Here is a 14,547-nt window from a genome sequence, read left to right on the forward strand (position 1 = left end):
GATCAGTCCAGACTCCAAATCAATACTCCAAAAGTTCACAAGTCCGTACTTGTAAACTTGGGTATTGAGAAGCTGCTCCCCATTCCACAGCAGGTGCAAGTGATTGACACCAAATGTACTCTCAGGCCCAACCAGGAAACTTCACACACTAAGTGGCAGAGTGTGTTTGTGTTCGCTGGGTGTGTGCTGAGGGGTGAAAGACTGCTGCCGTCCGATCCCGCAGGGATTATAAATTCCATCTGTATTTTTTTTATGTAATGTGGAACACGAGCGAGGAGGCGAAGGAATTCCCCCAAACTGTTTCTGCTTACTCCCGAACACAGAATTGCTCGCAGTGATTGACGGCTGTACCATGGAGATGACTCGTGAGTCAAGCTTTCGTAAAAAAGCAGCTTTATCACTGCTTCCACCGGCGAAAGCCGGGGTTTATTACATCGCCCAGCACGATTACTCTGCGCGCACCGAGGAGGACCTGAGTGTTAAAGCGGGGGACATTTTAGAGGCTCTCGTTAAAACTCCCGGCTATTGGTGGTTTGTGAAAGCCCTGACCGGGGTCTCTGCATCCAAACAGGGATACATCCCGGCTAACTTTGTGGCGCCCGTGGAGAGTATCGACGCAGAGCCGTAAGTAGCCCATCATGTCATTAGCATATTCATGTGATGGTCACTGATAGAAACCACCATTCCACATAGAAGAAGCATGCAATGTTTCCGTCATTTCTCCAAAGGTAAAACACTGTGACATATTGATTTCTTTTTTTTTTCTGTCTTTAGTGCTGAATAATGTCCACACATGGCGTTTAATTTAGCCACTTGTTAGCAATCGCCTTTTTGAAGACACACAAAAAGCTTCAAAGTAGGCTATTAACTGACTTATCTTAATTTGTTAAAAAAATAAACTTTCAAATCTCTTATGCTTGTGTTAACCTAAGACCTTATTTGAAGCATCTAACCAAAAGCCATCTAAAAAACCCTTGACTTTGACACAAGGGAACCGAAAGAGCCAAAAAGCCGACTTATTTCATGGTTTGAGGACTGCTCTCTATTGTATGTTCTGTTTAAACGACTGTGACATTCTGGAAAGTCACAGAAACTGGTTTTGCAAGAAACATTTGTGGCTGCAGGTAGCCGCCTCAACATGTCACGAAAGGCTTCGCTCAGATGCTACAGTATGTGGTAACTTCTCCATGCATTGGTTCGATCCCCGACTGGGACGTGTCACGTGTCGAAGTGTACCTGAGCAATACACTGAACCCCCGGCTCCCCGGGCGCCGATCAATGGCAGCCCACTGCTCCCTATATACAGGGATGAGTCAAATTTCGTGTATGTGTAAATATGTATATGACAATAAAAATGTTTTTTTCTTCTTTCGTGTTTTCACAAATAAAACCGTCATTGCCGTATGTAGTCGAATTCTTGGGGAAAGCGACGTCGCGAAGCAAGTCCAACCCGTATTCTCTGGAAGGCACGAGAACCACGGCACGAGTCTTTTGTGCTGTTGGCCTACTTAGCCTCCTCAGTGGAACCTGTTTCCTCTCAGCTGCACACTGTTTTTTTCCCCGTTTGGCTCACAGGGTTAAAAATAGTTCTGATTGCCTGCATCAGTCCAGGCACAGTTTCACTAAATCACAAACTGGATGGACAATGATTGGTTTCAGAATGTGTAATGTCAAATAATCCGTTTTAATATTCTGGGCTTGTGGACTAAGCTTCTGGTTAAATGTCATAGGCGTCTGTAGCTATTCTGGAGTTTAATCAGGGCCGGATTAACCTGCTCGGGAGGCCTGGGGTAAAACAAATTGTGGGGCCCCCAAAGGCCGCCTCCTTATGTATGTTGAAGTTAGTTTGTGGTCAGGAAATTCTTTAGGATTACAAGATATACAGACTAAAATAATAAAGGTCTTAGGGTATAAGGCTGGTCTCATTCTATATCTTGTTTATTGTCAACAAATCTCATGAAAAGACCAAACCGAGAATAATTAGTCAGACTTTCACAGCCATTCTGTGACTCGAAGCCCCAAACCCACTCGTTCCCACTGAGGATATGAGTCTATAACGATAGATAGGTCTTGTATATGAGCTGTCATTTTTTTAAGATGCTAAGGCATTTCTTATAACAGTTGGGCACTGTCGTTTTAAACGATCGTTGATTAAACAGGAGGAAATATTGCATTTGGTGGCCACTATTTTTAGCGGTGGATTGATACACATTTGGTGCTCTAGTGACAGCGGGACTGTGCATGAAGTGACGGAAAATAAACAGTGGGTTTGGTCATGATGACGAAAGAACATTGATGAGTTGATGCTCACTGATGTGCTTTTAATAGTTTTGGACAACAATGGAGCTCTATGGCAGAGAGGAAGAAGATATATCAGGCTTTGATACACACACAATACTTGCTTGGAGCTTGGGGCTTTCAGGGGATTTTTTAACAAAAGAACAACAAAAAGGACATTATTGATTGTTATATATGTTTTGTTCTAGTAAGAACAACAGAATCGATAAGCCAATTTAAAATCAATACAAATTACCAGTGAACCTTTGGGCCCCCAGACGGTTGAATTTTCTTTAGAAATTAATAGTTATATTCAGAAAGCCATTTTGTTTGACCCGCTTGGCTCTTTTTTGCTTGAATTCCGATTTCGCAGATGGTATTTTCCCAACACAAAGAGGCTGGATGCAGAGAAGATGCTGTTGGCAAGAGGGAATCAGCAAGGCACCTTCCTCATCAGAAACTGTGAAAGTGAGAAAGGGGAGCGGTCCCTCTCGGGTAAGCTACGATAAACATGTTACAGTGGCAACTTTAAAGAAGTTCTCCTCCGAAGAGGGATTGTGTACATTTTGAAAGATGAAATTACGCGATTTGTCTTTCAAGAAGTAGAATTCAGAAGTAAGAAAACGCACGCTTTTTCAATTGAGCAGAAAAACATAGGTTGTTTGATAGCGGACCATTAGCCTATGGTGGCTAATGAAAATGAAAACACAAAAGAGAGATATCGCAAATGGGTTCTAGTTCATCCTTACGGACCGCCAGAGGCAGTGCTCAACACTGGATATCTTCTGTCTCGCACTTGCGCAGGTAGAGTCTTGATATCAACAAAGTCCCCTGTGACATCGGATGACCCCCGTCATCAGATCAGTCCTTTTTCATGTTCTCGCTACGCAGGCTAGCTACCATGGTAGCATAAGCTCAAAGAAAGATGTGTCTACGATCAAGACATATTGGAGCTTGTCGCTGTAGCCTTGTGACCACCGGTCGGAGTTGCAGATCTCTCGCCCTCCAAAGGCTGCGACAAACTGCCGGTGTGTTTCGCCGTTCGGACCATCGAGCCCCGGACTGGTGGACGCTCCTATTATCGGTCATTCACCAGTCTGAAAAGGGCCACCTAAATCGTGAAGGGAGCAATCAGTGAGACTATAACCGTTGTTCGTTTTCCACGGTTGGCAGAGCACTGCCGCTCTAGCTAATCGAGTGGCGTGCCCGCCCTTCACAGTGAGCAGAGTTTCCTCGCTCAGGCTAACTTGGTGAGATACTAGGTCGACTAGATCAACGTTGACATTGAGTCCATTGGCTTAGTAACATTACGACTATCACAGTTAGCGGAGTGTCCTCGCTCAGGCTAACTTAAAATGTATTGATCACTTCTTCACAAATACCCCTGAACACTGCTCTAAAGCAGTATCAGTAGTTCTTGGTTTCAGCGATCACAATTTAGTAGCACTAAAAAGGAAAACTAAAGTCCTTAAAGCAGCCTGTAGGATTACACACAAAAGGTCATACAAGCACTTCCAAGAAGAATATTTTATGGAGGATGTAAAGAATGTAAACTGGTCAATAGTGTGTCAAGAGGAGGACCCAAATTGGGCACTCAGTGTATTCATGAAATTATTTATGGAAATTGCTGATAAACATGCACCATTGAAAAAAACAACTGTAAAGGCAAAATGTGCCCCATGGGTCAGTAGAGATTTAAAAACACATGAGGCAGAAAAAGTGTTTGAAACATCTGGCTTACTGTCAAATGTACTGTAAATTCAGAAATCATGTAACTAAACTGAACATAGGGAAACAGAGAGTTTCACCAGAGTAAAATGAATGACTCAAAGAATGACAGAAAAACTGATGGAAAATTATGAAGGATATAATGTGTAGGTCGTCACATCAAGCAAGCCTAACATAATAAATAATGGTACTTTCCGAACCAAACCAGCAGAGATTTCCAATTACTTCAATAATTACTTCATGAGTAAAGTTGATAATCTCAGAAAGAACTTGACACCCACTGATGGCTCCTCCTCATGCACACTAATTGAGAATTATATGATGAAGGACAAAAACTTCCCATTTGATTTTGTGCAGGTTACTTCCCCTGACATTGAGAGAATGTTGTTGTCTCTGCCAACTGATAAACTGGCTGGTATAGACCATCTAGATGGTAAACTGTTGCGATTTGCTTCTGATCACGTATCTACTCCAATATGTCACATCTTCAACAAATGCATAATGTACAGTGTATCCCCAAAGGTCTGGAAAGTGGCGAAGGTGATTCCAATACCAAAGGACAAGAAATCAGCCTTCACTTGTACAAATAGCCGTCCAATTAGAATACTCCCCATTTTGAGCAAATTATTAGAGAAAATCGTTTTCAAACAAATGCAGGATTGTTTATTCGGAATAAACTCATTACTAGTTCCCAGCATGCGTACAGACAGAGTCACTCAACAGCAACTGCCCTTGCCCATCTAACTGATGACTGGCTGATACAGATGGACAATAAGAAAATAGTCGGCACAGTCTTGCGTGACTTCAGTGCTGCATTTGATGTAATAGACCATGATATTATGATTCCTAAACTTGAAAGTTATGGATTCAGCATTATGGCACTCTCTTGGATGGTCAGTTATCTTCTGAGAGATCGCAAAGAGTCTTTTATAATGGTAGTTTATCAGACTGTAGATACGTTAGCTGTGGGGTTCCACAAGGAAGTTGCTTAGGCTCCTTACTCTTTTCTATTTTCACAAATACAATTACGAATGCCAAAATGGTAACGTATGCAGATGACACAACACTGGATAGCACTGCTTTAAACAACCAGGAACTTGCAACCATTCTGAATCAGGATCTAGAGAGAGTGTCTGATTGGGTGAAAGTGAACAAACTAACTAAAGGTATTGTGTTTGGCTCAAGGAATATGCTTAATGGTGACACACAGCTTCACCTGTCAATGTCAGGTTCGGCAATAGAACAGGTCTAGAAGACTAAACTACTGGGTGTAGTGTTGGACGAACAGTTGTCGTGGTCTGAGCACATTGACGGCATTGTCATTGAAATGGGAAGGGGCATAGCTATGACCAGAAAGTGCTTTGCTTATATTGTTTGTCAGGTGTTACAGTCCTTGGTCTTTTGTCACCTGCTATACTGTCCATTCATATGGTCAGCAGCAGCGAATAAGGACATAAATAAACTACAACTGGTTCAAAACCGAGCTGCCAGATTAGCACTCCAGTGTTCAACAAAAACTAATACAGCATATATGCACTCTCGCCTGTCATGGTTCTCAGTGGAAATTAAACTTCACGATAACCTTCTCATGTTTTTCAGAAACATAGTATTTAATCAGACACCTGAATATTTCTTCAATCAGTTCCAATACACATGTCACAGACATAACCATCACACAAGGAATGATAGCTCAGGTAAATTGATACCTCTAACACCAAGAACAAACCTCAAAAGTAGTTATTTTTCGTGCAATTACTGCTTGGAACTTATACCTCCTCATATAACTCATACAGGTAATCTGTCAAAACAATTAAAGGCGCACCTCAGGCAATTAACCACTTGACGTTTTCCATTGCTTTTGTAGTCTCCTGATCCTTCTTTGTATAAATTACGGCACCCCTTACTAATTAACACTGCGTTAAACCACAGTTAATGTTGTTAATAGAAACATGCTTCTATCATGACGACATGCTATATTGACAATAGCAAGTCAAAGGAAAAATAAAAATATCAATAAAGGATTTTTAACCTGTAATCAGAGGGCCTCAGATGCTTTTTAGACTGCCAACCAATACCATAGACTTCCATTCAAAGTCATCGTTTTTCTTATTTTATCTTTTATCTTATTTATTCTTTTCATTGTTACTCGAATACATACCCCATACTTTTCCAAAACCACATTTTTTGACCCAGTGCAGCACTTCCTATTCTTTCCTCACAGCAAATCTATATTTTAGAAATGAATGGAAATGGAAACTTCATTGTACATTAAGCTCGTTAGAATGTCTCATGCTGGTTGTGTAAGCAAGACCGTGACAAACGCGCGCGTTGACTTTGATTAAAAACTTTCCCTCAGCTCCTGTGCCATGAGGAAAACTTAGTTTTGCAGTTCTTGACTCTTGAGTACATCCCTCATATTAACTTGTCTGTATTAACTTGTCTTTCAGTGCTGGACCGTGGGAAGGTGAAGCATTACAAGCTGAAAAAACTGGAGAACGGTCACTACTTTATGTCGAGGAGCAGATCCTTTGAAACACTGGAGGAGTTAGTGGAACATTACTCCAAGCAGGCCTTGCTTCGCGAACCATGCAAAAAAGTCAGACATGCTGTGAACTTAACACATCCTGTTGATTGTCTAAATTCTATTTTGTTTGTTTCTGTTCCTTTCGCACACTTTTTTAAAATACATTATAAAGTCACATTGTCATCTCAGTAAACAGCAACTTCTCCCGTCCGTGTAGAGGGAGGCTCCGCAGACTTACGGCCTGTCCTACAACACGGTGGACCAATGGGAGATTGACCGCAAGTCCATCAAGCTGCTGAGGAAGATCGGAGCCGGTCAGTTCGGAGAAGTGTTCGAGGGCCTGTGGAAAGACACCACATTAGTCGCGGTGAAGACCCTCAAACCAGGTACGCTACTGCCTCCTTTTCTCTTGCCGGAGGTGGATCAGACTATTCAGGAATGAGTAAAGTACAAGATGATTTGGTCATGTCAATAGTTCAGTGTGATATTGGTGAAATCAGAATGTGAAATGTCTTTACGAGGGGTGTAACGGTTCACATAATTCTCGGTTCGGTTCAATACGATACAGTGGTGCCACGGTTCGGAACAGCTCCGTATGTTTTCAATACAGCAAAAAAGCGGAAATGCCAAATCCTCGCTGGTGAGACTCTTCTCCAGTGCCTCTCTTCCCTCCAGCAGGCCCTACAATATGGCCTGGGCCTCCAGTAGTGTGGCGGTAACCGGGCGGACCAGCAAGGAGAAGCTCAGCTTGTGGACAGTGGAGGAGCAGATCCTGCTTTGCTGCCGCCTCCGACTTGCGAGCTCCACGCCCGGCAGCAGCAGCTCCTCGTCCGGCCAGGAGCTGAACTTCACCTCACTGCTCCCCCCAGTCAACGCTGAAGGACGCCCAGGCCGTATTGCTGGGCACTTAACATATTCATGTGGCTAGTTGTTTTCATTCTAACTTCGTCAGAATGTTTTTAAAAAAGTATAGTAAAAGAAAAAGTGAAATTAAAGCTGCAAGCAGGGATGTACGGGCCCTCACAACTTTCTGCGTCTCTGAGGTACTGGCGAGACGCCGGCAGACTTTGTCTTAAATATCTGCGACCATCAGACAGCGCGCCCACAAGTGAGACATATTTTGAATGCTTGGACTGTGTGACGCTGGAAATTATGTAGTGCAAATATTCCACCAGTTCCTGTATCCACTATGTGGCGCTAGAACACACGTGCAAACATGCATTGTGTTGCTCTATATCAATTCCAGACCACATCATATAAACGTCATGTAAATTGATGCTGTTTGTCACATAACGCTGTCTTCCTGCTGCCAGTAGGTGGCGTTATGACTTTGAGTGAAAATTGGCTTGTAGACCTCCTCAGGCCATGCCTGTTATTAAGTATTGCAAGTTTGGGACAGATTTGAGCAAGTCCAGTGGAGTTACATCAGCTTGTTGTTTCATAGCGAATCACGTAAATATGGCCGCCACGCCACGGCTCCGCCATTCCATCAAACGTAAAGATTTGAGGAACTTTTATTTTAGAAGCATGGTCCGAAGAAACTGTTTTTTTAAGTCTTCATGTGATACATGTTCCTATCAAATTTCATACATGTAGGTCTAACGTCGCGCTGGGGCTGTGTTTTGTGGAGTTACATCAGCTTGTTGTTTAACAGCAAATCACGTAAAATGGCAGCCACGGCTACGCCATTCCATCAAACGTAAAGCTTCGAGTACGTTTTAATTGCGAAGGTCTTTAGATTGTACTGACTACATTTCAAGTGGACTAAGTCCCTAGGAAGAGTTCGTTAAAGTATAGCAACTAGAAATCAAGGGAAAATTCACACAAAAATCTAAATGGCCGACTTCCTGTTGATTTTAGACACTTTTTTTAAGTCTTCATGTGATATATGTTCATAGGGGTTCAATAGGCTTTTTTGTAGACCTCATTTGGTTGCATGCATGTGTAAAATTTCAAGTTAATTGGACATACGGGATATGGGGGCTAAATTCCAGGGGGCGCAAGCGAGCAATTTTTTCATATTCGAGCGTGGGACCCATAAAATCAATCACATCAAATTTTTCACCAGTCCTGATATGCATGCCGACTTTGGTGAGTTTTCGGACATGATAAAGCCCCGAAAAAGGCGATTCACTTGCAGAAAATAATAATCACTACAGTTTCAATAGGGACCTCGCGGCCCGACATTGTCGGTGCTCGGGCCCAAATGAAGTAAAGTGATAGTGGAGTTTGGATAGTTGGGAATTGTAAGCAGGCTCAGCTTCTTGTTTGGGGAAAAATGTATTGGTTGTAAGAGTGAGTGTACAAAACACTACACCACACACTCACCAAAGATGTCACAAAAAAAAAAAAGAAAAGTTCCACTCCTAATATACCATCACTGAACACCTCTTGCAGGTACAATGGACCTGAAGGAATTCCTGAGAGAGGCTCAGATCATGAAGACGCTGCGGCATCCCAAGCTGATCCAGCTGTACGCTGTGTGCACCGTGGAGGAGCCCATCTTCATCATCACAGAGCTGATGAACAACGGCAGCCTGCTGGAGTACCTCAATAGTAAGACGAGATGTCTCCAACTTTCCCACGTGATTATGAGCTCCTGCTTCTTTATGGCAGGGTCAGAGTCCAACGCTAATGTGTTAATGTAGGGTCAGGCTGCGGTAGAGATTTATCCCACAGCAACAAAACCATTCTAGATCCTACAGTTTATAAATCAAAACTTTGATCTCAGCTGCACATATTTCACTTTAATGGGTAGCCCAGTAGCTTATGAATCACTTACCCTGTATACAAATTCCGTTGCAGATTCCAGATCCGCCCACTTTCCGTATCTTAAAGGTTTTAAACATTTTATTTTTTTAAAGACAATCCTTTTAACTCCAGAACTTCCCTGATAATCTGAGTCTTCAGTATCAAAGTAATGCAGTTATAATTGTGTGTGTGTATCCATGGATACACTGCAAAAAGCAATAGCTAATAGCTAATTTGACACACATTTTAGTGGTGGCACTTTGCCAAAAGGTAAGCAAATATAGGCTAAAAAACAACGAGTTGAAGTTGTCATGTGGAGTTTTGGCCTCTTCAGACTTTTTTCCTTCTAAATTCACCTTGAAAATAAGTGAAGCTGAAATAAATTTGACAATAAATGGCAACAATTCTTTTGCACTCTTTGGTTTTTTACCCTCTCTAGTGTGAAGATTTGATGCCTTACCCACTGTATCGTATTGAACCGAACCGAGAATTTTGTGAACCGTTACACCCCTACTTTGTAGTCTTTGTGTCTCTTTTGTCAGCTCTTTTGTTTGTTTGACACTTTGGGCTCCTGTGTTCTTTCACTACCACCTATCATACCTTAAACACGGTATAGGACTGCGACTGATTATGTGCCTCTCTGCTTGATGACAGAGGATAAGGGCACCACGCTGGGCTTCTCTGACCAGATTGAGATGGCTGCCCAGGTGGCGTCGGGCATGGCTTACCTGGAGTTGCAGAACTACATCCACAGAGACCTGGCAGCCAGGAACGTCCTGGTTGGCGAGAACAACATCTGCAAAGTGGCTGACTTTGGCCTCGCCAGGGTCATCATGGTGGGTCTGACATTCAAAGTTCTGTTGTATAATGCATGCAGCAAGTGTCATAGTCATTCTCACTAATCACATAAAATAAAAATATACACTACACTAAAGACATACCTAGGTAAATTAACTTTTTGACCTTAAAGTCAAGTCAAACAGTTTAGTTTAGGTATTGTCACATGTTGATAACGGTTATCTATCAGACACCCTTTCAAAATACACTTTTGTCCGGCCATGTTGCGACAGTAAGGGTTTTCGCCATGGACCGAATATAAGAAGTGGATGTTGTTACCATGAAGTCAGCCATTGGTTTGTGGACTACAGTTGCCATCTTGTTTTTTCATAACCAGAATTGACACGAGAGGGTGGAGTTGAGTACAACTGAATGCCGAATGAGACATTTGTAGGTGACCAAAATGTTACAATTGGCTTTCATGAACTGAAAACAGTGTAAAAGGGTTTAAGTTGTGAGACAAAAACACAAACAGAACAGACAGGACAACGCCGTAGTAACAACCTGTCAATCGCAAGGTAGCCCCGCCCTAAAGCATGCACTGCTTTATCGTCCGTTTTCCTCAAAAGAAAAAACATAATTTGTTTAATGAACATCATGCTGTATTGAAATTATTGTATTGTATTGTATTGAAATTGAAAAAGAGTTGAAATAATTTTTTTTGCTGTGTAATATTTACGTACTGTGTGAACGTGTGTGACAAAAAAAAGTTTGTCATGAATCCAGTTTGAAAAAATATTCCCTCAAAAATTCCCTCAGCTTGTAAAGGCATTAAGGCAAGGCAAGTTTATTTGTATAGCACATTTCAACAACAAGGTAATTCAAAGTGCTTCACATAAAACCATTAAAAGCATCAAAACACAAGGCAAAAGAAAAGGAGATTTAAAAACAATTAAAGAAACAGTGTAAGAAATAAAATTCAGTCGTAAAATGCAGAAATGCAGGAAATTGATGAATATATTAATTGAATGTGGTTCAATTAAAGGCAGCAGCAAACAGAAAAGTCTTCAATCTTGATTTAAATGAGCTGAGGGTCTCAGCAGACCTGCAGCTTTCTGGGACTTTGTTCCAGATATGTGGAGCAGAAAAACTGAACGCTGCTTCTCCATGTTTAGTTCTGACTCTGGGAACAGAAAGTAGACCGGTCCCAGACGACCTGAGGGGTCGGGATGGTTCATAAGGTAGCAGCAGATCAGAGATGTATTTTGGCCCTAAACCATTCAGTGCTTTGTAAACCAACAGCAGGATTTTAAAGTCAATTCTTGAAGGCACCTCTGCATTGGCTTCACTTTTCACACCCGGAGGTTGCCTCCGAATCTCTACACTAAAGCTGACTTACTGACAGTAAAAGAAAATCGACATATTTTTTTGTTTCTAGAAAAAGAATGAAAATGTGTACGAAGCCAAAGAAGGAACTAAATTCCCTCTGAAGTGGACCGCGCCAGAGGCCATCCTAGACAACAAGTGCACCATCAAATCGGACATTTGGTCTTTTGGAATTCTGCTGCATGAGATCATGACGTTTGGACAGATGCCTTACCCAGGTGAGACTGTCGTCAATCTAGTCATAAATGATTCTCTGAACAGAGAGATTTAAATAAATGGAAGTGATGTATTCAGAATTTTCTGGAAAGTCAAAGCGCAGTTTTTTTTCTTGTGGTTTCTAAATAGCTCAAACATTTTAATGCGAAACAATTGTCTCCTGCAAGATAAGCTATAATGTCCTACTGTGACCCCTCCCCCCCAGCCATGTCGAACTTCCAAGTCGTCCAGATGGTCTCCCAGGGCTACAGGATGCCAAGCCCCCCCAACTGTCCCAAAGTCATGTATGACATGATGATGGACTGCTGGAAGGAGAACGACCAGGATCGGCCCACATTTGAGACCCTGCGGTGGAAGCTGGAGGTCTTCTTTGACCTGGACGTGATCGAGGACGACCTCTGGGTCACAACATAATTTCTGCACTGAAGCTAAATCAAAAATCATATGATTCCAAACATGAACATACGTCGATGTTTTTATGACGCAACAGATTGAAATGTGATTTAATAATTCCACTCCTTTGCGGTGAAATAAAGGATCTAAAATGTTTGAGGTTGATAGAATGGTGTGGCTGTGTCTGACATGCAGTGAGGAAGCTTTTACTGCAGCAGCGCTCCTAGGTTTGGCTTTGTTTGACAACTGAATGCACTTTCAGGCAGGCTGTGTCTGAAAGTTGTGATCGAAAATTCCCCTGTGCTAAATATTTTTCGACTGACTTTCCTTACTCAACAACAAGATCATATATATATTGTTTATGCTTGACAAGAACATATGGGATGTCTGCTATAGCTTCCATAAAAGGAAGTAACAGAATGTTAGATGTACACAGACTACACTGTTGAACACGGGGGAGATTATGCGAAATCGCGATGCCTCTAAACAGTTTAGCCCTGGTTATCAGGAGATATGACAAGTCGCACATAAGGTTGAACCGGTTAAACAGACCTGTCTCTGTTGTCCAAAACCCCTGCTGCACTGATGTGTACGGGTGGGCGCACACATACACACACACACACACACCCTCACCCCCCTAGGCGGGCTTCTCGGTTCATGGGGAGGAAGAAGAGCTGAGCCAGCAAATTCACACAAAGAAGGAAGACTGAGGCGCCACCTAGTCTAGCGGAGTAAGAAGGGAAAATCCCAGACGAAGTCACAAAGACCGAGTCAGCAGTTCCAGGAAGAAACTAGGGCGGTAAGATCAGTAGTTAAGCCTCGGGGTACATATAAGTAAACGTACCCTTGACAGTGGCGTCGCTGAGACTGCTGACGGGTTCATATGGACCACAAAGGCAGACCCGGCTTTCAAAGATTACGCTGAAGTAAGGGGTTTATGTGTCATCAATCAAGTTATGGGTGAAGTGCTTGGGGCCCCCAGCCCCAAGTATAAATAGGGGCAGTTTTGAAAGAGTTCTGGGTAGAAGTTGGGAGGAGACGGAGTTCGGAGTTGGAAGGAGTCTCGAACCCCGTGCGGGCTTCTGCCTGCACGGAGGTGAAACTTTAACTTTTTGCAGATCACCGGACTTTGAGAGTCAGAGTTTTTAAGAATACTTAGAAGATTTTTTGAAGTCGAAACAAGAGAGAAAGCTCACTCTGTCCAGTCCTGCGCTGGGTGAATCATTAACTTTTTCCTCCGCAGGCTAAACAGCCAGCCCGTCTGCTGGCTGAGTCAGTGCTTTTACAGATCCTTTGTCTGTAAACTGCTCTGAAGGGGTTTTTGAATACTTAAGTGATTTTTCTTATACTTTTCAGTTAACGATTTTTTCTCTGTATTTTGGACCAAGAGACTACACTTTGATTTAAATGCAAATAAAGAAATAACGAATTAGTTTCTTCGACCAAGTCCTTTTCTTCATATTTTCTTGAGAAGCCAGCCCTGGAGAGGGGTTACGCCTCAGCAGATCCCCTTCAGCCCCTGAGGTAAGTTGTGTTTGATCCAGCTCGGTACATTACTGATGGCATTCTTTACATGCTCCAAACCACACTGATACTTATTCTAATAATAAAAAAATAAAAAAAATGAATTAATTAATTTTTCAATTTTTTATTATCGAATAAAAAATCGTGAGGGGTCACCCCCCAGATATCACGTAACATGGCGCCCAACGTGGGGCCCGGAGGGATTAGATCCTAGAAACACTAGAACGTGTAATATAGGAAGAACAGAGGTTCCCTCTCGGGTTAAAGTACACGAATCCTCCCGAGGATAAAAGAAAAGTGATGCAACCTTCCCTACCAATTGTTGTTCGTAATAATATCACTGTTATATTATCGCATGGCTAGTGTGGGGTAGTATTACAGTGTTGATTTTAGTTAATATTTATTGCTGCAAAATTTAAAAAGCCCCCCTCCTTGCTCCGAGCAGAGGGAGCAGGCAAAGGAGGGGCGGCCCCCTCCTTTTTGCTCCGAGCAGAGGGAGCAGGCAAAGGAGGGGCGGCCCCCTCCTTTTTGCTCCTAGCAGAGGGAGCAGGCAGAGGAGAGGAGGCAGCTCCACCCCCCCCCCCCTCTTTGTTCAGCGGTTAAGTTCCAGCGAAAATCTAACGGAAGTACTCGGTCCTTCGTCATCAGCTGTGGCTGCTCTGGTCGCTGCCTCTGGTTGACGTGGGCGGGCTCTTGTGAACTCATGACAATGTCACAGGTGACAGCTATTTTGGAAGGTGTCTTGACTGCAAAGAAAGAAAAAAGCAGGGACTCGAGAGAGATTAGGCCCTAAAACACGAGAATGTGTAACATAGGGGAACAGATTTTCTCTCTCGAGTTAAAATCGTAATAATATTACTGTTATATTATTGCATGGCTGGATACCTGAGAAGCATTAGGCCCTAAAACACTAAAGGTGTGAAATAGGGGATCAGATTGTGTGTCTCTCAGGTTAAAGTCAAAAACGCCCC

General features: G+C 42.6%; 1 protein-coding gene across 1 annotated transcript; it reads left to right on the plus strand.

Annotated features, from left to right (window-relative positions):
• Nucleotides 1-163: 163 nt before the first annotated feature.
• LOC306793043 (tyrosine-protein kinase FRK-like) lies at nucleotides 164-13,380 on the plus strand. The gene is made up of 8 exons (XM_079290481.1): nucleotides 164-624; nucleotides 2,651-2,772; nucleotides 6,453-6,601; nucleotides 6,747-6,915; nucleotides 8,927-9,085; nucleotides 9,935-10,116; nucleotides 11,496-11,661; nucleotides 11,865-13,380. Exons 1-8 carry the CDS (start codon nucleotides 353-355, stop codon nucleotides 12,071-12,073), a joined length of 1,428 nt encoding a protein of 475 aa, XP_079146607.1. The 5' UTR covers nucleotides 164-352; the 3' UTR covers nucleotides 12,074-13,380.
• The last annotated feature ends 1,167 nt before the right edge of the window (nucleotides 13,381-14,547 follow it).

Source organism: Melanostigma gelatinosum, assembly GCF_949748355.1.
Source record: "Melanostigma gelatinosum genome assembly, chromosome: 19".
NCBI classification, from domain to species: Eukaryota; Metazoa; Chordata; class Actinopteri; order Perciformes; family Zoarcidae; genus Melanostigma; species Melanostigma gelatinosum.

Excerpts from the sequence above, each read along its gene's own strand:
- LOC306793043 (XM_079290481.1), top strand. The coding sequence starts at position 353 with ATGGAGATGACTCGTGAGTCAAGCTTTCGTAAAAAAGCAGCTTTATCA. Across the intron at positions 6,602-6,746 it reads TTCGCGAACCATGCAAAAAA|AGGGAGGCTCCGCAGACTTA; the intron begins GTCAGACATGCT and ends CCGTCCGTGTAG. Across the intron at positions 6,916-8,926 it reads GGTGAAGACCCTCAAACCAG|GTACAATGGACCTGAAGGAA; the intron begins GTACGCTACTGC and ends CACCTCTTGCAG.